Source organism: Salmo salar, chromosome ssa25 (genome assembly GCF_905237065.1).
Source record: "Salmo salar chromosome ssa25, Ssal_v3.1, whole genome shotgun sequence".
Taxonomy (NCBI): Eukaryota; Metazoa; Chordata; class Actinopteri; order Salmoniformes; family Salmonidae; genus Salmo; species Salmo salar.
Genome location: NC_059466.1, coordinates 52,302,282 through 52,325,783, shown reverse-complemented (window position 1 = coordinate 52,325,783; position 23,502 = coordinate 52,302,282). Strand labels below are relative to the sequence as shown.

Here is a 23,502-nt window from a genome sequence, read left to right as displayed (position 1 = left end):
GTGGTCACACCAGATACTGACTGGTTTTCATGAGGTAAATGGTGGTCACACCAGATACTGACTGGTTTTCATGAGGTAAATGGTGGTCACACCAGATACGGACTGGTTTTCATGAGGTAAATGGTGGTCACACCAGATACGGACTGGTTTTCATGAGGTAAATGGTGGTCAGACCAGATACTGACTGGTTTTCATGAGGTAAATGGTGGTCACACCAGATACTGACTGGTTTTCATGAGGTAAATGGTGGTCACACCAGATACTGACTGGTTTTCATGAGGTAAATGGTGGTCACACCAGATACTGACTGGTTTTCATGAGGTAAATGGTGGTCACACCAGATACTGACTGGTTTTCATGAGGTAAATGGTGGTCACATCAGATACGGACTGGTTTTCATGAGGTAAATGGTGGTCACACCAGATACTGACTGGTTTTCATGAGGTAAATGGTGGTCACACCAGATACTGACTGGTTTTCATGAGGTAAATGGTGGTCACACCAGATACTGACTGGTTTTCATGAGGTAAATGGTGGTCACACCAGATACGGACTGGTTTTCATGAGGTAAATGGTGGTCACACCAGATACGGACTGGTTTTCATGAGGTAAATGGTGGTCAGACCAGATACTGACTGGTTTTCATGAGGTAAATGACAGTCACACCAGATACTGACTGGTTTTCATGAGGTAAATGGTGGTCACACCAGATACTGACTGGTTTTCATGAGGTAAATGGTGGTCAGACCAGATACTGACTGGTTTTCATGAGGTAAATGGTGGTCACACCAGATACTGACTGGTTTTCATGAGGTAAATGGTGGTCACACCAGATACGGACTGGTTTTCATGAGGTAAATGGTGGTCACACCAGATACTGACATGCATCCCACTTGTTTTTTTTTTTATGCTAAAATCGTCACTGGGATCCAACATCCTCAATCCCTCTGCTCTACCCAGTTACTCCCATCAGGGAGTAACATGGAAACAATTACCATCAAACCAGAATAGAACAACTTCTCCGTTTACTAGGTTACTTTCCCGAGGAAACGGAAGTGAAATTATTTTGTTCATAATTGACATGGCTTTGAAGTCTGCCTCTATTTATTTGAAATTGTCAACATAAAGAATGACCCTTGACTGCGTTCTCCTTTCCCCCACTCTGTCCCAAACACCACCACTACAGGGAATCAGTGTTCCCAAAACAACTAGGCAAACGGAAGCCCCCTGTCCCCTTTTGAAAAACGAGGCACAAAAGGAAACTAAGAAATCTATTTTCCTCCCTTTCAGGAAGTGAAAGTATCTGAGAAGGTGCAGCCTTTAGCTCGATGCAGAGAGCTTTGTATGCGTCTCTGTGTGTGGAGTAAAGGTGGTCTAGGATTCCCCCCCCTCTGGTTGCACATGTGACATGCTGGTAGAAATGTGGTAAAACTGATTTAAGTTTGCCTGCATTAAAGTCCCCGGCCACTAGGAGCGCCGCTTCTGGATGAGCATTTTCTTCTTTGCTTATGGTGGAATACAGCTCATTCAATGCTGTCTTAAAGGCTGGTGACTGAGGTGGTGTACTCCTCAATGCCATTGGATGAATCCAGGAACATATTCCAGTCTGTGCAGCAAAACAGTCCTGTAGCGTAGCATCCACGTCATCTGACCACTTCCGTACTGAGCGAGTCACTGGTACTTCCTGCTTTAGTTTTTGCTTGTAAGCAGGAATCAGGAGGATAGAATTATGGTCAGATTTTCCAAATGGAGGGCGAGGGAGAGCTTTGTACACCTCTGTGTGTGGAGTCAAGGTGGTCTAGAGTTTTTTGTCCCTCTGGTTGCACATGTGACATGCTGGTAGAAATGTGGTGAAACTGATTTAAGTTTGCCTGCATTAAAGTCCCCGGCCACTAGGAGCGCCGCTTCTGGGTGAGCATTTTCTTCTTTGCTTCTGGCCTTATAGAGTTGGTTGAGAGCGGTCTTAGTGCCAGCATCGTTCTGTGGTGGTTAATAAACAGCTACTAATAATATAGATGAGAACTCTCTTGGTAGATAGTGTGGTCTACAGCTTATCATGAGGTACTCTACCTCAGGCGAGCCATACCTCGAGACTTCTTTAATATTAGACATTGCGCACCAGCTGTTATTGACAAAAAGACACACTCCCCCACCCCTCGTCTTACCAGACGTAGCGTCTCTGTTCTGCCGGTGAACGGAAAATCCCTCCAGCTCTATATTATCCGTGTCGTCGTTCAGTCACGTCTCGGTGAAACATAAGATGTTACAGTTTGTAATGTCCCGTTGGTAGGATAATCTTAATCGTAGGACATCAATTTTATTTTCCAATGATTGCACGTTAGCAAAAATAAGGAAAGAAGGGATGGCAGTGGGAGTTTACTCGCTCGCCTACGGATTCTCAGAAGGAATGCCCGATCTGCGGCCCCTTTTCCCGCGCCTTGTCTTCACGCAAAAGGCTTGGATCTGGGCCTGTTCCAGTGAAAGCAGAATATCCTTCTCCTCGAAATCGGTAAAGGAAAACGTTTCTTCCGGTCCGCGGTGAGTAATCGCTGTTCTGGTGTTCAGAAGTTATTTTCGGACATAAGAGACGGTAGCAGCGACATTATGTACAAAATAAGTAAAAAAAAAAAGTTACTCAAAAACGCACACAAAATAGCACAATTCGTTGGTAGAATGTAAAACGTCAGCTATGTTCTTCGGCGCCATCTTGTTAGAGCCCTGATATTGGGAATACGGTGACATTTGGGATCCTGCAGTGTTAAGGTGTTAGTAATGGCAACAGAGGTCAGATGGTAATGGTGTGGAGGTCTTTGCTCTCACCTTGAGGACCAGGGTTAGGGTCAGTACTCTGTGGGGTTAGGGTCAGTAGTCTGTGGGGTTAGGGTCAGTACTCTGTGGGGTTAGGGCCAGTACTCTGTGGGGTTAGGGCCAGTACTCTGTGGGGTTAGGGCCAGTACTCTGTGGGGTTAGGGCCAGTACTCTGTGGGGTTAGGGCCAGTACTCTGTGGGGTTAGGGTCAGTACTCTGTGGGGTTAGGGTCAGTACTCTGTGGGGTTAGGGCCAGTACTCTGTGGGGTTAGGGTTAGTACTCTGTGGGGTTAGGGCCAGTACTCTGTGGGGTTAGGGTCAGTACTCTGTGGGGTTAGGGCCAGTACTCTGTGGGGTTAGGGTCAGTACTCTGTGGGGTTAGGGTCAGTACTCTGTGGGGTTAGGGTCAGTAGTCTGTGGGGTTAGGGTCAGTACTCTGTGGGGTTAGGGTCAGTACTCTGTGGGGTTAGGGTTAGTACTCTGTGGGGTTAGGGTCAGTACTCTGTGGGGTTAGGGCCAGTACTCTGTGGGGTTAGGGTCAGTACTCTGTGGGGTTAGGGTCAGTAGTCTGTGGGGTTAGGGTCAGTAGTCTGTGGGGTTAGGGTCAGTACTCTGTGGGGTTAGGGCCAGTACTCTGTGGGGTTAGGGCCAGTACTCTGTGGGGTTAGGGTCAGTACTCTGTGGGGTTAGGGTCAGTACTCTGTGGGGTTAGGGTCAGTACTCTGTGGGGTTAGGGTCAGTACTCTGTGGGGTTAGGGTCAGTACTCTGTGGGGTTAGGGCCAGTACTCTGTGGGGTTAGGGTCAGTACTCTGTGGGGTTAGGGTCAGTACTCTGTGGGGTTAGGGTCAGTAGTCTGTGGGGTTAGGGTCAGTACTCTGTGGGGTTAGGGTCAGTACTCTGTGGGGTTAGGGTCAGTACTCTGTGGGGTTAGGGTCAGTACTCTGTGGGGTTAGGGTCAGTACTCTGTGGGGTTAGGGTCAGTACTTTGTGGGGTTAGGGCCAGTACTCTGTGGGGTTAGGGTTAGTACTCTGTGGGGTTAGGGCCAGTACTCTGTGGGGTTAGGGTCAGTACTCTGTGGGGTTAGGGTCAGTACTCTGTGGGGTTAGGGCCAGTACTCTGTGGGGTTAGGGCCAGTACTCTGTGGGGTTAGGGTCAGTACTCTGTGGGGTTAGGGCCAGTACTCTGTGGGGTTAGGGTCAGTACTCTGTGGGGTTAGGGCCAGTACTCTGTGGGGTTAGGGTTAGGGCCAGTACTATGTGGGGTTAGGGCCAGTACTCTGTGGGGTTAGGGCCAGTACTCTGTGGGGTTATGGCCAGTACTCTGTGGGGTTAGGGCCAGTAGACTGTGGGGTTAGGGTCAGTACTCTGTGGGGTTAGGGCCAGTACTCTGTGGGGTTAGGGCCAGTACTCTGTGGGGTTAGGGTTAGTACTCTGTGGGGTTAGGGTCAGTACTCTGTGGGGTTAGGGCCAGTACTCTGTGGGGTTAGGGTCAGTACTCTGTGGGGTTAGGGTCAGTACTCTGTGGGGTTAGGGTTAGTACTCTGTGGGGTTAGGGTCAGTACTCTGTGGGGTTAGGGTCAGTACTCTGTGGGGTTAGGGCCAGTACTCTGTGGGGTTAGGGTCAGTACTCTGTGGGGTTAGGGTCAGTACTCTGTGGGGTTAGGGTCAGTAGTCTGTGGGGTTAGGGTCAGTACTCTGTGGGGTTAGGGTCAGTACTCTGTGGGGTTAGGGTCAGTACTCTGTGGGGTTAGGGTCAGTACTCTGTGGGGTTAGGGTCAGTACTTTGTGGGGTTAGGGCCAGTACTCTGTGGGGTTAGGGTTAGTACTCTGTGGGGTTAGGGCCAGTACTCTGTGGGGTTAGGGTCAGTACTCTGTGGGGTTAGGGTCAGTACTCTGTGGGGTTAGGGCCAGTACTCTGTGGGGTTAGGGTCAGTACTCTGTGGGGTTAGGGCCAGTACTCTGTGGGGTTAGGGTCAGTACTCTGTGGGGTTAGGGCCAGTACTCTGTGGGGTTAGGGTTAGGGCCAGTACTATGTGGGGTTAGGGCCAGTACTCTGTGGGGTTAGGGCCAGTACTCTGTGGGGTTATGGCCAGTACTCTGTGGGGTTAGGGCCAGTAGACTGTGGGGTTAGGGTTAGGGTCAGTACTCTGTGGGGTTAGGGCCAGTACTCTGTGGGGTTAGGGCCAGTACTCTGTGGGGTTAGGGTTAGTACTCTGTGGGGTTAGGGTCAGTACTCTGTGGGGTTAGGGTTAGTACTCTGTGGGGTTAGGGTCAGTACTCTGTGGGGTTAGGGTCAGTACTCTGTGGGGTTAGGGTTAGTGATCTGTGGGGTTAGGGTTAGTACTCTGTGGGGTTAGGGTCAGTACTCTGTGGGGTTAGGGCCAGTACTCTGTGGGGTTAGGGTCAGTAGTCTGTGGGGTTAGGGTCAGTACTCTGTGGGGTTAGGGGCAGTACTCTGTGGGGTTAGGGCCAGTACTCTGTGGGGTTAGGGTCAGTACTCTGTGGGGTTAGGGTCAGTACTCTGTGGGGTTAGGGTCAGTACTCTGTGGGGTTAGGGTCAGTACTCTGTGGGGTTAGGGTCAGTACTCTGTGGGGTTAGGGTCAGTACTCTGTGGGGTTAGGGCCAGTACTCTGTGGGGTTAGGGCCAGTACTCTGTGGGGTTAGGGTTAGGGTCAGTACTCTGTGGGGTTAGGGTCAGTACTCTGTGGGGTTAGGGTCAGTACTCTGTGGGGTTAGGGTCAGTACTCTGTGGGGTTAGGGTCAGTACTCTGTGGGGTTAGGGTCAGTACTCTGTGGGGTTAGGGCCAGTAGTCTGTGGGGTTAGGGCCAGTAGTCTGTGGGGTTAGGGTCAGTACTCTGTGGGGTTAGGGCCAGTAGTCTGTGGGGTTAGGGCCAGTACTCTGTGGGGTTAGGGTCAGTGATCTGTGGGGTTAGGGTTAGTACTCTGTGGGGTTAGGGTCAGTACTCTGTGGGGTTAGGGCCAGTACTCTGTGGGGTTAGGGTCAGTACTCTGTGGGGTTAGGGTCAGTACTCTGTGGGGTTAGGGTTAGTACTCTGTGGGGTTAGGGTCAGTACTCTGTGGGGTTAGGGTCAGTACTCTGTGGGGTTAGGGCCAGTACTCTGTGGGGTTAGGGTCAGTACTCTGTGGGGTTAGGGTCAGTACTCTGTGGGGTTAGGGTCAGTAGTCTGTGGGGTTAGGGTCAGTACTCTGTGGGGTTAGGGTCAGTACTCTGTGGGGTTAGGGTCAGTACTCTGTGGGGTTAGGGTCAGTACTCTGTGGGGTTAGGGTCAGTACTCTGTGGGGTTAGGGTCAGTACTTTGTGGGGTTAGGGCCAGTACTCTGTGGGGTTAGGGTTAGTACTCTGTGGGGTTAGGGCCAGTACTCTGTGGGGTTAGGGTCAGTACTCTGTGGGGTTAGGGTCAGTACTCTGTGGGGTTAGGGCCAGTACTCTGTGGGGTTAGGGCCAGTACTCTGTGGGGTTAGGGTCAGTACTCTGTGGGGTTAGGGCCAGTACTCTGTGGGGTTAGGGTCAGTACTCTGTGGGGTTAGGGCCAGTACTCTGTGGGGGTTAGGGTTAGGGCCAGTACTATGTGGGGTTAGGGCCAGTACTCTGTGGGGTTAGGGCCAGTACTCTGTGGGGTTATGGCCAGTACTCTGTGGGGTTAGGGCCAGTAGACTGTGGGGTTAGGGTTAGGGTCAGTACTCTGTGGGGTTAGGGCCAGTACTCTGTGGGGTTAGGGCCAGTACTCTGTGGGGTTAGGGTTAGTACTCTGTGGGGTTAGGGTCAGTACTCTGTGGGGTTAGGGTTAGTACTCTGTGGGGTTAGGGTCAGTACTCTGTGGGGTTAGGGTCAGTACTCTGTGGGGTTAGGGTTAGTGATCTGTGGGGTTAGGGTTAGTACTCTGTGGGGTTAGGGCCAGTACTCTGTGGGGTTAGGGCCAGTACCTGTGGGGTTAGGGTCAGTAGTCTGTGGGGTTAGGGTCAGTACTCTGTGGGGTTAGGGTCAGTACTCTGTGGGGTTAGGGCCAGTACTCTGTGGGGTTAGGGTCAGTACTCTGTGGGGTTAGGGTCAGTACTCTGTGGGGTTAGGGTCAGTACTCTGTGGGGTTAGGGTCAGTACTCTGTGGGGTTAGGGTCAGTACTCTGTGGGGTTAGGGTCAGTACTCTGTGGGGTTAGGGCCAGTACTCTGTGGGGTTAGGGCCAGTACTCTGTGGGGTTAGGGTTAGGGTCAGTACTCTGTGGGGTTAGGGTCAGTACTCTGTGGGGTTAGGGTCAGTACTCTGTGGGGTTAGGGTCAGTACTCTGTGGGGTTAGGGTCAGTACTCTGTGGGGTTAGGGTCAGTACTCTGTGGGGTTAGGGCCAGTAGTCTGTGGGGTTAGGGCCAGTAGTCTGTGGGGTTAGGGTCAGTACTCTGTGGGGTTAGGGCCAGTAGTCTGTGGGGTTAGGGCCAGTACTCTGTGGGGTTAGGGTTAGTGATCTGTGGGGTTAGGGTTAGTACTCTGTGGGGTTAGGGCCAGTACTCTGTGGGGTTAGGGCCAGTACTCTGTGGGGTTAGGGTTAGTGATCTGTGATAGCAGGGTGTGTAGTGTGTAGGTCAGGTGTTTTCTCTCACCTTGAGGGCCAGGCAGTAGTCCGTGGGGGCCTTGTACTTGCTGCGGTAGTCCTGTCCGTAGTACACATTAACGTGATCCAGCTGCAGGAAACACACCAGATCTCTGGAAGCCTGCCAGCCAGAGAGGAGAGGAGAGGAGAGGAGAGGAGAGGAGGAGAGGAGAGGAGGAAGGAGAGGAGAGGAGAGGAGGGAGAGGGAGAGGAGAGGAGAAGAAATTAAGGATTTAGAGTTAACTGTCATGTGTTTCACTTTACTGCACCATCCACTGAGTGTCACTAGGGTTGTTGTGGTGACCATACTGCCACACTGGACCTGATGGAGGGACAGTAGAGCCCTGAGTACCAGGCCATTAGGACCTGATGGAGGGACAGTAGAGCCCTGAGTACCAGGCCATTAGGACCTGATGGAGGAACAGTAGAGCCCTGAGTACCAGGCCATTAGGACCTGATGGAGGGACAGTAGAGCCCTGAGTACCAGGCCATTAGGACCTGATGGAGGGGCAATAGAGCCCTGAGTACCAGGCCATTAGGACCTGATGGAGGGACAATAGAGCCCTGAGTACCAGGCCATTAGGACATGATGGAGGGACAATAGAGCCCTGAGTACCAGGCCATTAGGACCTGATGGAGGGACAATAGAGCTCTGAGTACCAGGCCATTAGGACCTGATGGAGGGACAATAGAGCCCTGAGTACCAGGCCAGTAGGACCTGATGGAGGGACAGTAGAGCCCTGAGTACCAGGCCATTAGGACCTGATGGAGGGGCAATAGAGCCCTGAGTACCAGGCCATTAGGACCTGATGGAGGGACAGTAGAGCCCTGAGTACCAGGCCATTAGGACCTGATGGAGGGACAGTAGAGCCCTGAGTACAAGGCCATTAGGACCTGATGGAGGGACAGTAGAGCCCTGAGTACAAGGCCATTAGGACCTGATGGAGGGACAATAGAGCCCTGAGTACCAGGCCATTAGGACCTGATGGAGGGACAATAGAGCCCTGAGTACCAGGCCATTAGGACCTGATGGAGGGACAATAGAGCCCTGAGTACCAGGCCATTAGGACCTGATGGAGGGACAATAGAGCCCTGAGTACCAGGCCATTAGGACCTGATGGAGGGACAGTAGAGCCCTGAGTACCAGGCCATTAGGACCTGATGGAGGGACAATAGAGCCCTGAGTACCAGGCCATTAGGACCTGATGTGTGGACGCCTGTAGATGCTAAACATGTTTACGTTAATTAACGGTCAATTACCTGCTACTACTACTACTAATACTGCTACTACTACTACTACTACTACTACTACTACTATTACTACTGCTACTGCTACTACTAATACTGCTACTATTACTACTGCTACTGCTACTACTAATACTGCTACTATTACTACTGCTACTGCTACTACTAATACTGCTACTACTACTACTACGACTACTGCTACTACTACGACTACTGCTACTACTACTACTACTACTACTACTACTATTACTGCTATTACTACTACTGCTACTACTGCTATTACTACTATTACTACTGCTACTGCTACTACTAATACTGCTACTACTACTGCTACTGCTACTATTACTACTGCTACTACTACTACTGCTACTACTGCTATTACTACTACTGCTACTACTGCTATTACTACCGCTACTACTACTACTGCTACTACTACTGCTACTACTACTACTGCTACTACTGCTACTGCTACTACTACTGCTACTACTACTACTACTGCTACTACTGCTACTACTGCTACTATTACTACTACTACTACTACTACTACTACTAATACTGCTACTACTGCTACTACTACTGCTACAACAACTACCACTGCTGCTGCTACTGCTACCGCTACTGCCACTACCACCGCTGCTACTACTAATACTGCTGCTGCTACTACTACTACTACTACTACTACTACTACTACTACTACTACTACTACTACCACTGCTACTACTACTACTACTACTGCTGCTAGTACTGCTACTACTACTGCTGCTACTACTAATACTGCTGCTGCTACTACTACTACTACTACTACTGCTACTACTAATACTGCTGCTGCTGCTACTACTGCTGCTAGTACTGCTACTACTACTACTGCTACTAATACTACTGCTACTACTACTACTACTACAACTACTGCTACTACCACCACTACTGCTGCTACTACCAGGGACGTACCTTGGCTGAGTACAGGTGAGTCAGTGTGTTCCAGGGACGTACCTTGGCTGAGTACAGGTTAGTCAGTGTGTTCTAGACGTACCTTGGCTGAGTACAGGTGAGTCAGTGTGTTCTAGACGTACCTTGGCTGAGTACAGGTGAGTCAGTGTGTTCTACAGACGTACCTTGGCTGAGTACAGGTGAGTCAGTGTGTTCTACAGACGTACCTTGGCTGAGTACAGGTGAGTCAGTGTGATCCAGGGACGTACCTTGGCTGAGTACAGGTGAGTCAGTGTGTTCCAGACGTACCTTGGCTGAGTGCAGGTGAGTCAGTGTGATCCAGGGACGTACCTTGGCTGAGTACAGGTGAGTCAGTGTGTTCCAGGGACGTACCTTGGCTGAGTACAGGTGAGTCAGTGTGTTCTAGACGTACCTTGGCTGAGTACAGGTGAGTCAGTGTGTTCTAGACGTACCTTGGCTGAGTACAGGTGAGTCAGTGTGATCCAGGGACGTACCTTGGCTGAGTACAGGTGAGTCAGTGTGTTCTAGACGTACCTTGGCTGAGTACAGGTGAGTCAGTGTGTTCCAGACGTACCTTGGCTGAGTACAGGTGAGTCAGTGTGTTCCAGGGATGTACCTTGGCTGAGTACAGGTGAGTCAGTGTGATCCAGGGACGTACCTTGGCTGAGTACAGGTGAGTCAGTGTGTTCTAGACGTACCTTGGCTGAGTACAGGTGAGTCAGTGTGTTCCAGACGTACCTTGGCTGAGTACAGGTTAGTCAGTGTGTTCCAGGGACGTACCTTGGCTGAGTACAGGTGAGTCAGTGTGTTCTAGACGTACCTTGGCTGAGTACAGGTGAGTCAGTGTGTTCCAGGGATGTACCTTGGCTGAGTACAGGTGAGTCAGTGTGTTCCAGGGACGTACCTTGGCTGAGTACAGGTGAGTCAGTGTGTTCTACAGACGTACCTTGGCTGAGTACAGGTGAGTCAGTGTGATCCAGGGACGTACCTTGGCTGAGTACAGGTGAGTCAGTGTGTTCTAGACGTACCTTGGCTGAGTACAGGTGAGTCAGTGTGATCCAGGGACGTACCTTGGCTGAGTACAGGTGAGTCAGTGTGTTCTACAGACGTACCTTGGCTGAGTACAGGTGAGTCAGTGTGTTCTACAGACGTACCTTGGCTGAGTACAGGTGAGTCAGTGTGATCCAGGGACGTACCTTGGCTGAGTACAGGTGAGTCAGTGTGTTCCAGACGCACATTTGGCTGAGTGCAGGTGAGTCAGTGTGATCCAGGGACGTACCTTGGCTGAGTACAGGTGAGTCAGTGTGTTCTAGACGTACCTTGGCTGAGTACAGGTGAGTCAGTGTGTTCTACAGACGTACCTTGGCTGAGTACAGGTGAGTCAGTGTGTTCTACAGACGTACCTTGGCTTAGTACAGGTGAGTCAGTGTGATCCAGGGACGTACCTTGGCTGAGTACAGGTGAGTCAGTGTGTTCTACAGACGTACCTTGGCTTAGTACAGGTGAGTCAGTGTGATCCAGGGACGTACCTTGGCTGAGTACAGGTGAGTCAGTGTGTTCCAGGGACGTACCTTGGCTGAGTACAGGTGAGTCAGTGTGTTCCAGGGACGTACCTTGGCTGAGTACAGGTGAGTCAGTGTGTTCACAGGGACGTACCTTGGCTGAGTACAGGTGAGTCAGTGTGTTCCAGGGACGTACCTTGGCTGAGTACAGGTGAGTCAGTGTGTTCCAGGGACGTACCTTGGCTGAGTACAGGTGAGTCAGTGTGATCCAGGGACGTACCTTGGCTGAGTACAGGTGAGTCAGTGTGTTCCAGGGACGTACCTTGGCTGAGTACAGGTGAGTCAGTGTGATCCAGGGACGTACCTTGGCTGAGTACAGGTGAGTCAGTGTGTTCTACAGACGTACCTTGGCTGAGTACAGGTGAGTCAGTGTGTTCTAGACGTACCTTGGCTGAGTACAGGTGAGTCAGTGTGTTCTAGGGACGTACCTTGGCTGAGTACAGGTGAGTCAGTGTGTTCCAGGGACGTACCTTGGCTTTTCCTTTAGGTACATAGTAGATCCCAGAGGCTCTGAGCAGGAAGTATCTTTTCTTCCAGCTCCTCTTCCCATCATCCTTCAGCCAGAGGACTCCCTCCATCTCAGGAACAGAGACGGAGCTGCCACAAAAACACTCCTACACAGGAGAGCACACACCTCAGCATCACCATAGATACTAACACACCTCAGCATCACCATAGATACTAACACACACACCTCAGCATCACCATAGATACTAACACACACCTCAGCATCACCATAGATACTAACACACACCTCAGCATCACCATAGATACTAACACACACCTCAGCATCACCACAGTAGATACTAACACACACCTCAGCATCACCATAGATACTAACACACCTCAGCATCACCATAGATACTAACACACACCTCAGCATCACCATAGATACTAACACACACCTCAGCATCACCACAGATACTAACACACACCTCAGCATCACCACAGATACTAACACACACCTCAGCATCACCATAGATACTAACACACACCTCAGCATCACCACAGATACTAACACACACCTCAGCATCACCATAGATACTAACACACCTCAGCATCACCATAGATACTAACACACACCTCAGCATCACCATAGATACTAACATACACACCTCAGCATCACCATAGATACTAACACACACCTCAGCATCACCATAGATACTAACACACACACCTCAGCATCACCATAGATACTAACACACACACCTCAGCATCACCACAGATACTAACACACACCTCAGCATCACCACAGATACTAACACACACCTCAGCATCACCATAGATACTAACACACACCTCAGCATCACCATAGATACTAACACACACCTCAGCATCACCATAGATACTAACACACACCTCAGCATCACCATAGATACTAACACACACACCTCAGCATCACCATAGATACTAACACACACCTCAGCATCACCATAGATACTAACACACACCTCAGCATCACCATAGATACTAACACACACCTCAGCATCACCATAGATACTAACACACACCTCAGCATCACCATAGATACTAACACACACCTCAGCATCACCATAGATACTAACACACCTCAGCATCACCACAGATACTAACATACACACCTCAGCATCACCACAGATACTAACATACACACCTCAGCATCACCATAGATACTAACACACACCTCAGCATCACCATAGATACTAACACACACCTCAGCATCACCATAGATACTAACACACACCTCAGCATCACCACAGTAGATACTAACACACCTCAGCATCACCATAGATACTAACACACACACCTCAGCATCACCATAGATACTAACACACACCTCAGCATCACCATAGATACTAACACACACCTCAGCATCACCATAGATACTAACACACACCTCAGCATCACCATAGATACTAACACACACCTCAGCATCACCATAGATACTAACACACACCTCAGCATCACCATAGATACTAACACACACCTCAGCATCACCATAGATACTAACACACACCTCAGCATCACCATAGATACTAACACACACCTCAGCATCACCATAGATACTAACACACACCTCAGCATCACCATAGATACTAACACACACCTCAGCATCACCACAGATACTAACACACACCTCAGCATCACCATAGATACTAACACACCTCAGCATCACCACAGATACTAACATACACACCTCAGCATCACCACAGATACTAACATACACACCTCAGCATCACCATAGATACTAACACACACCTCAGCATCACCATAGATACTAACACACCTCAGCATCACCATAGATACTAACACACACCTCAGCATCACCATAGATACTAACAACACACCTCAGCATCACCATAGATACTAACACACACCTCAGCATCACCATAGATACTAACACACACACCTCAGCATCACCATAGATACTAACACACACACCTCAGCATCACCACAGATACTAACACACACCTCAGCATCACCACAGATACTAACACACACCTCAGCATCACCATAGATACTAACACACACCTCAGCATCACCATAGATACTAACACACACCTCAGCATCACCATAGATACTAACACACACCTCAGCATCACCATAGATACTAACACACACCTCAGCATCACCACAGATACTAACACACACCTCAGCATCACCATAGATACTAACACACACCTCAGCATCACCACAGATACTAACACACACCTCAGCATCACCATAGATACTAACACACACCTCAGCATCACCATAGATACTAACACACACCTCAGCATCACCATAGATACTAACACACACCTCAGCATCACCATAGATACTAACACACACCTCAGCATCACCATAGATACTAACACACACCTCAGCATCACCACAGATACTAACATACACACCTCAGCATCACCACAGATACTAACATACACACCTCAGCATCACCATAGATACTAACACACACCTCAGCATCACCTTAGATACTAACACACACCTCAGCATCACCATAGATACTAACACACACCTCAGCATCACCATAGATACTAACACACACACCTCAGCATCACCATAGATACTAACACACACCTCAGCATCACCATAGATACTAACACACACCTCAGCATCACCATAGATACTAACACACACCTCAGCATCACCATAGATACTAACACACACCTCAGCATCACCATAGATACTAACACACCTCAGCATCACCATAGATACTAACACACACCTCAGCATCACCATAGATACTAACATACACACCTCAGCATCACCATAGATACTAACACACCTCAGCATCACCACAGTAGATACTAACACAAGGTAACAGTCTGAAATGACCTGAAAAAGTTAACTTGTGTTCATCATCTCGTTGGGTGTACTGGTGAGAAGTTATGAAGAAGTGATGAGGCTTCATATCATACCTCCAGTAGAGCCTCCTTGTTCCGTTCTGCCATCTCGCACGTCTCCTTCCGCCCCAACAAATAGTTCTGTGAATTTTCAGGTGAGGGGAAAGGAGAGAAGGAGAGAGGTCAATCAGAGTATGACCGTAAAGGAGAGAGGTCAATCAGGGTATGACCGTCAAGGAGAGAGGTCAATCAGGGTATGACCGTAAGGGAGAGAGGTCAATCAGGGTATGACCGTCAAGGAGAGAGGTCAATCAGGGTATGACCGTAAAGGAGAGAGGTCAATCAGGGTATGACCGTAAAGGAGAGAAGGAGAGGTCAATCAGGGTATGACCGTAAAGGAGAGAGGTCAATCAGAGTATGACCGTAAAGGAGAGAGGTCAATCAGGGTATGACCGTAAAGGAGAGAGGTCAATCAGGGTATGACCGTAAAGGAGAGAGGTCAATCAGGGTATGACCGTAAAGGAGAGAGGTCAATCAGGGTATGACCGTAAAGGAGAGAAGGAGAGGTCAATCAGGGTATGACCGTAAAGGAGAGAAGGAGAGGTCAATCAGAGTATGACCGTAAAGGAGAGAGGTCAATCAGGGTATGACCGTAAAGGAGAGAAGGAGAGGTCAATCAGAGTATGACCGTAAAGGAGAGAGGTCAATCAGGGTATGACCGTAAAGGAGAGAGGTCAATCAGGGTATGACCGTCAAGGAGAGAGGTCAATCAGGGTATGACCGTAAAGGAGAGAAGGAGAGGTCAATCAGAGTATGACCGTAAAGGAGAGAGGTCAATCAGGGTATGACCGTAAAGGAGAAGAGAGGTCAATCAGGGTATGACCGTAAAGGAAGAGAGGTCAATCAGGGTATGACCGTAAAGGAGAGAGGTCAATCAGGGTATGACCGTAAAGGAGAGAGGTCAATCAGGGTATGACCGTAAAGGAGAGAAGGAGAGGTCAATCAGGGTATGACCGTAAAGGAGAGAGGTCAATCAGAGTGGGGGGGAGGGGGAGGGGGGAGGGGGAGGGGAGGAGGGAGGAGGGGGGTGGAGGAGGGGGTGTAGAAGGGAGGGGGGAGGGGGGTTTAGGCAAACAGATGATACTACTGTGGGTATCCATTTTGGTGAAATCAACCAATGTTTTATTTAAGGAAGCTCAGCCTCAGTCAGTGTATAATCTGCATTCAACTGTATAATCTGCATTGAATTGTATAATCTGCACGCAATTGTATAATCTGCATTCAATTGTATAATCTGCATTCAATTGTATAATCTGCACTGAATTGTATAATCTGCACGCAATTGTATAATCTGCACTCATTTGTATAATCTGCATTCAATTGTATAATCTGCACGCAATTGTATAATCTGCATGCAATTGTATAATCTGCATTCAATTGTATAATCTGCATGCAATTGTATAATCTGCATGCAATTGTATAATCTGCATGCAATTGTATAATCTGCATTCCGTTGTATAATCTGCATTCAATTGTATAATCTGCATGCAATTGTATAATCTGCATTCAATTGTATAATCTGCATTCAATTGTATAATCTGCACGCAATTGTATAATCTGCACGCAATTGTATAATCTGCACGCAATTGTATAATCTGCACGCAATTGTATAATCTGCACTCAATTGTATAATCTGCATTCAATTGTATAATCTGCATGCAATTGTATAATCTGCATGCAATTGTATAATCTGCACGCAATTGTATAATCTGCATGCAATTGTATAATCTGCATTCAATTGTATAATCTGCATTCAATTGTATAATCTGCATTCAATTGTATAATCTGCATGCAATTGTATAATCTGCATGCAGTTGTATAATCTGCATGCAATTGTATAATCTGCATGCAATTGTATAATCTGCATTCAATTGTATAATCTGCATGCAATTGTATAATCTGCATTCAATTGTATAATCTGCATTCAATTGTATAATCTGCATGCAATTGTATAATCTGCATGCAATTGTATAATCTGCATGCAATTGTATAATCTGCATGCAATTGTATAATCTGCATGCAATTGTATAATCTGCATGCAATTGTATAATCTGCATGCAGTTGTATAATCTGCATTCAATTGTATAATCTGCATGCAATTGTATAATCTGCATGCAATTGATTGTAACTAAAGTGAGAAGGTTTATCCGTACAAGATCAGGAATTCATTATTATTCACTTGGTTGGTATGCAGTTTCAGCTAATCAGCATACAGGACTCTAACTACCCGTGTTACAACTAGACCTGTAGTCCTCTGTAACGACGATGCAGTGGTTGTCTGTCATACCTGCGGGTTCTTGAAGAGGGCGTACTTCTCTATGCGTTCTATGAACATCAATCTGTTCTGGCTATCTCTGGTCCAGTTCAGAAGGCTGTCCACCAGGTTCTCATGGTCCTCAAAGATACGCTCTGGAGGGAAGGGAGACGGAGAGACAGACTTATCAGGACCTGAGCTCTAGGACCATGCTTCAGGACTTCCTGACCTGATGACTCCGGGCTGTCCGCAGTCCACCCGGTCGTGCTGCTGCTCCAGTTTCTGCTGTTCTGCCTGTGGCTATGTAACGCTGACCTGTTTCACCGGTCGTGCTACCTTGTCCCGGACCTGCTGTTTTCGACCCCCCCCCCCCCCTCCCTCTCTCCCCCGCACCTGCTGTCTCGATCTCTGAATGCTAAGCTATGAAAAGCAAACTGACATTTACTCCTGAGGTGCTGACCTGTTGCACCCTCTACAACCACTGGGATTATTATTATCTGACCCTGCTGGTCATTTATGAATATTTGAGCACCTTGAAGAATACTCTGATACTGTGATGACAGACCACATACTAACAGCCCGTCTCTACAGCCACCAGCCCTCTCTGCTGCACTGTGATGACAGACAACATACTAACAGCCCGTCTCAACAGCCACCAGCCCTCTCTGCTGCACTGTGATGACAGACTAACAGCCCGTCTCTACAGCCACCAGCCCTCTCTGCTGCACTGTGATGACAGACAACATCCTAACAGCCCGTCTCAACAGCCACCAACCCTCTCTGCTGCACTGTGATGACAGACAACATCCTAACAGCCCGTCTCTACAGCCACCAGCCCTCTCTGCTGCACTGTGATGACAGACAACATACTAACAGCCCCGTCTCTGCTGCACTGTGATGACAGACCACAGACTAACAGCCCGTCTCTACAGCCACCACCCCTCTCTGCTGCACTGTGATGACAGGCCACAGACTAACAGCCCGTCTCTACAGCCACCAGCCCTCTCTGCTGCACTGTGATGACATACTAACAGCCCGTCTCTACGGCCACCAGCCCTCTCTGCTGCAGAATGTCATTGGCTTTTAATACCCTCCCCTCTGGGGGCGTTTTCATATTCTAAGCGATTGAGTTTAATCTTTCCATCATCCCTGTTGTGGCAGCCCATCCCCCTCGTCTGCCGCTCAGAGCAGAGACCACATGACCACTGCAGTGCCTGGTAATCCCTTTGCTGTTACGGGAAATTATACAAAGAGTTGTATGTCTGTGTCATCGCTCCAGACTTGAGGCACCTATCCATCTGCAGTGGGAGAAGTGTCTTATCCATCTGCAGTGGGAGAAGTGTCTTATCCATCTGCAGTGGGAGAAGTGTCTTATCCATCTGCAGTGGGAGAAGTGTCTTATCCATCTGCAGTGGGAGAAGTGTCTTATCCATCTGCAGTGGGAGAAGTGTCTTATCCATCTGCAGTCGGAGAAGTGTCTTATCCATCTGCAGTGGGAGAAGTGTCTTATCCATCTGCAGTGGGAGAAGTGTCTTATCCATCTGCAGTGGGAGAAGTGTCTTATCCATCTGCAGTGGGAGAAGTGTCTTATCCATCTGCAGTGGGAGAAGTGTCTTATCCATCTGCAGTGGGAGAAGTGTCTTATCCATCTGCAGTGGGAGAAGTGTCTTATCCATCTGCAGTCGGAGCAGTGTCTTATCCATCTGCAGTCGGAGCAGTGTCTTATCCATCTGCAGTCGGAGCAGTGTCTTATCCATCTGCAGTCGGAGAAGTGTCTTATCCATCTGCAGTCGGAGAAGTGTCTTATCCATCTGCAGTCGGAGAAGTGTCTTATCCATCTGCAGTCGGAGAAGTGTCTTATCCATCTGCAGTTGGAGAAGTGTCTTATCCATCCGCAGTTGGAGCAGTGTCTTATCCATCTGCAGTTGGAGAAGTATCTTATCCATCTGCAGTCTGAGAAGTGTCTTATCCATCTGCAGTCGGAGCAGTATCTTATCCAACTGCAGTCGGAGCAGTGTCTTATCCATCTGCAGTTGGAGAAGTATCTTATCCATCTGCAGTCGGAGAAGTGTCTTATCCATCTGCAGTGGGAGAAGTGTCTTATCCATCTGCAGTGGGAGAAGTGTCTTATCCATCTGCAGTGGGAGAAGTGTCTTATCCATCTGCAGTCGGAGCAGTGTCTTATCCATCTGCAGTCGGAGCAGTGTCTTATCCATCTGCAGTCGGAGCAGTGTCTTATCCATCTGCAGTCGGAGAAGTGTCTTATCCATCTGCAGTCGGAGAAGTGTCTTATCCATCTGCAGTCGGAGAAGTGTCTTATCCATCTGCAGTCGGAGAAGTGTCTTATCCATCTGCAGTTGGAGAAGTGTCTTATCCATCCGCAGTTGGAGCAGTGTCTTATCCATCTGCAGTTGGAGAAGTATCTTATCCATCTGCAGTCTGAGAAGTGTCTTATCCATCTGCAGTCGGAGCAGTATCTTATCCAACTGCAGTCGGAGCAGTGTCTTATCCATCTGCAGTTGGAGAAGTATCTTATCCATCTGCAGTCGGAGAAGTGTCTTATCCATCTGCAGTGGGAGAAGTGTCTTATCCATCTGCAGTGGGAGAAGTGTCTTATCCATCTGCAGTGGGAGAAGTGTCTTATCCATCTGCAGTCGGAGAAGTGTCTTATCCATCTGCAGTGGGAGAAGTGTCTTATCCATCTGCAGTGGGAGAAGTGTCTTATCCATCTGCAGTCGGAGCAGTGTCTTATCCATCTGCAGTCGGAGCAGTGTCTTATCCATCTGCAGTCGGAGCAGTGTCTTATCCATCTGCAGTCGGAGCAGTGTCTTATCCATCTGCAGTCGGAGCAGTGTCTTATCCATCTGCAGTCGGAGAAGTGTCTTATCCATCTGCAGTCGGAGAAGTGTCTTATCCATCTGCAGTCGGAGAAGTGTCTTATCCATCTGCAGTCGGAGAAGTGTCTTATCCATCTGCAGTTGGAGAAGTGTCTTATCCATCCGCAGTTGGAGCAGTGTCTTATCCATCTGCAGTTGGAGAAGTATCTTATCCATCTGCAGTCTGAGAAGTGTCTTATCCATCTGCAGTCGGAGCAGTATCTTATCCAACTGCAGTCGGAGCAGTGTCTTATCCATCTGCAGTTGGAGAAGTATCTTATCCATCTGCAGTCGGAGAAGTGTCTTATCCATCTGCAGTTGGAGAAGTGTCTTATCCATCTGCAGTCGGAGCAGTGTCTTATCCATCTGCAGTTGGAGAAGTATCTTATCCATCTGCAGTCGGAGCAGTGTCTTATCCGTCTTATCCGTCTGCAGTCGGAGCAGTGTCCACAGTATTTGCGTGTGTTTGCTCCTTACCCATCTGCAGTTCGTTGATGGTCTCGACCAGGGACCAGTCAGGACTGTAGCCACAGTGGGACTTGTCCAACAAGCTGTCCAGAACCTGTCTGACAGTCTGTCTCTCGTCCACCATCATGGTTTTAGAGCTCTCATCTGACAGGTGGACTCTGATCACCAGCTAGAAGACAGGGGACACGGAGAAGAGGGCGTCTTCACATCAGACTACTTGTGTAGAGTAGAAGGGTTCAACAAAAGCTGATCACTAGCTAGAAGGGACCACACATAGGATAAGACAGCAGGCTAACTTTACATCACATACGGGTCACATTTTATTTATTTATTTAACCTTTATTTAACCAGGCAAGTCAGTTAATAACAAATTCTTATTTACAATGAGGGCCTACCGGGGAACAATGGGTTAACTGCCTTGTTCAAGGGGCAGAACGACAGATTTGTACCTTGTCAGCTCGGGGATTCGAACTTGCAACCTTTTGGTTACTAGTCAACGTAACACTAGGCTACCCTGGCCAAAATAATTTAGGCAAGTCAGAAGAGGGCCTAGGAACAATGGGTTAACTGCCTTGTTCAAGGGGCAGAACGACAGATTTGTACCTTGTCAGCTCGGGGATTCGAACTTGCAACCTTTTGGTTACTAGTCCAACGCTCTAACCACTAGGCTACCCTGCCGCCCCTCCACTCTAACCACTAGGCTACCCTGCCGCCCCTCCACTCTAACCACTAGGCTACCCTGCCGCCCCTCCACTCTAACCACTAGGCTACCCTGCCGCCCCTCCACTCTAACCACTAGACTACCCTGCCGCCCCAATACTGATCACATACGAATCACATACTGATCACATACTGGTCACAAACTGGTCACATACTGGTCACAAACTGGTCACATACTGGTCACAAACTGGTCACATACTGGTCACATACTGGTCACAAACTGGTCACAAACTGGTCACAAACTGGTCACATACTGGTCACAAACTGGTCACAAACTGGTCACAAACTGGTCACAAACTGGTCACAAACTGGTCACATACTGGTCACATACTGGTCACAAACTGGTCACATACTGATCACATACTGGTCACATACTGGTCACATACTGATCACATACTGATCACATACTGATCACATACTGATCACATACTGGTCACATACTGGTCACATACTGGTCACATACTGGTCACATACTGGTCACATACTGGTCACATACTGATCACATACTGGTCACATACTGATCACATACTGATCACATACTGATCACATACTGATCACATACTGATCACATACTGATCACATACTGATCACATACTGATCACATACTGGTCACATACTGATCACAAACTGATCACATACTGATCACATACTGATCACATACTGGTCACATACTGGTCACATACTGGTCACATACTGATCACAAACTGATCACATACTGATCACATACTGATCACAAACTGATCACATACTGATCACATACTGGTCACATACTGATCACATACTGATCACATACTGATCACATACTGATCACATACTGGTCACATACTGGTCACATACTGATCACATACTGATCACATACTGATCACATACTGGTCACATACTGATCACAAACTGATCACATACTGATCACAAACTGGGCACATTTTTTTCCCTCCCCAATTTCGTGATATCCAATTGGTAGTTACAGTCTTGTCCCATCGCTGCAACTCCCAACGTCCCCATTGTTTCATATTCTCCCAGATTAGTATTCGGATTAAGCTACATTTTGAACCAATTCCCCGCAGTAGAGAAGCTGTTCCTCTCTTCCATATTAAAGCAGTTCGTTTTTCCTCTCAACTTCAAAGCATTTCCTCAAAACAGGAACAGTCAGAATATCTCATAGTAAAGAACAAGAGAGAGAGGTAGAGAGAAGGAAAGAGAGTGAGGTAGAGAGAAAGAGAGAGAGAGGATGAGAAAGAGAGAGAAAGAGAGTGAGAGTTAGAGAGAGTGTGAGGGAGAGAGTGAGGAAGAGAGAGAGAGAGAGTGAGGGAGAGAGAGAGAATGAGGGAGAGAGTGAGGAAGGGAGAGAGAGAGAATAAGGGAGAGAGAATGAGGGAGAGAGGGAGAGGTAGAGAGAGTGGGGTAGAGAGAGTAGAAGAGGGAGGGAGAGAAGGAGCGAGAGGGAGAGAGAGAGGGAGGGAGAGAGGGAGCGAGAGAGAGGGAGAGCGAGAAAGAGAGAGACAGAGAGAGACAGTAGCAGGAGTCAGCCAGGTAAACTCACCTGTTTAACCTGTCTATTTAGTAGGAGTAGCAGGAGTCAGCCAGGTAAACTCACCTGTTTAACCTGTCTATTTAGTAGGAGTAGCAGGAGTCAGCCAGGTAAACTCACCTGTTTAACCTGTCTATTTAGTAGGAGTAGCAGGAGTCAGTCAGGTAAACTCACCTGTTTAACCTGTCTATTTAGTAGGAGTAGCAGGAGTCAGCCAGGTCAACTCACCTGTTTAACCTGTCTATTTAGTAGGAGTAGCAGGAGTCAGTCAGGTAAACTCACCTTTTTAACCTGTCTATTTAGTAGGAGTAGCAGGAGTCAGCCAGGTAAACTCACCTGTTTAACCTGTCTATTTAGTAGGAGTAGCAGGAGTCAGCCAGGTAAACTCACCTGTTTAACCTGTCTATTTAGTAGGAGTAGCAGGAGTCAGCCAGGTAAACTCACCTGTTTAACCTGTCTATTTAGTAGGAGTAGCAGGAGTCAGCCAGGTAAACTCACCTGTTTAACCTGTCTATTTAGTAGGAGTAGCAGGAGTCAGCCAGGTAAACTCACCTTTTTAACCTGGGCTTCCTTGATCTTCTCCAAAGCCACACGGATTTTCTCTGCCTTCTTCTTGGCAACCTGCTCCTCCTACACACACACACACACACACACACAGCACCATTACAGAAGAGTCCACACAGCCCAGCCCACCTTTCTATCCATCTCCCCTTCCCCTCAGGTGGGAACCTCCATCGCTCCTCTCTCACTTACCTGGCTTCTCCAACAAGATGCCATTGTGACGATCTCTATCTACACCAGGCAACGTTCCTGTCTGTGTTCCTTTATCGGAACAAAAACGTATATATTCCCAGTTTTAGAATTGAAGTGCGTCTTTGGTATGAAATCTGTTTCGTTGTCGTCAAAACGATGGCTACTGTTAAAATCGTCCCCCGTTGTTTCATATTCCCCAGATTAGTATTCGGATTAAGCTACATTTTGAACCAATTCCCCGCAGTAGAGAAGCTGTTCCTCTCTTCCATATTATAGCAGTTCGTTTTTCCTCTCAACTTCAAAGCATTTCCTCAAAACGGGAACAGTCAGAATATCTCATAATAAAATAA

The 23,502-nt window shown here is 48.2% G+C and overlaps 1 protein-coding gene across 4 annotated transcripts in view; it reads right to left on the bottom strand.

The window, feature by feature from the left end:
- The window catches only part of LOC106586965 (ras-associated and pleckstrin homology domains-containing protein 1), a 178,419-nt gene that overhangs the window by 30,856 nt on the left and 124,061 nt on the right, over positions 1-23,502 (bottom strand). For all 4 annotated transcript variants that reach the window (XM_045707278.1, XM_045707280.1, XM_045707279.1 and 1 more), the window contains 6 exons: positions 22,952-23,029; positions 20,161-20,320; positions 16,841-16,962; positions 14,569-14,634; positions 11,641-11,784; positions 7,426-7,536 (listed from right to left, as the gene is read on the bottom strand). In XM_045707278.1, coding sequence (XP_045563234.1) covers positions 7,426-7,536; positions 11,641-11,784; positions 14,569-14,634; positions 16,841-16,962; positions 20,161-20,320; positions 22,952-23,029 — 681 coding nt within the window. The remainder of the gene's footprint in view (positions 1-7,425; positions 7,537-11,640; positions 11,785-14,568; positions 14,635-16,840; positions 16,963-20,160; positions 20,321-22,951; positions 23,030-23,502) is intronic.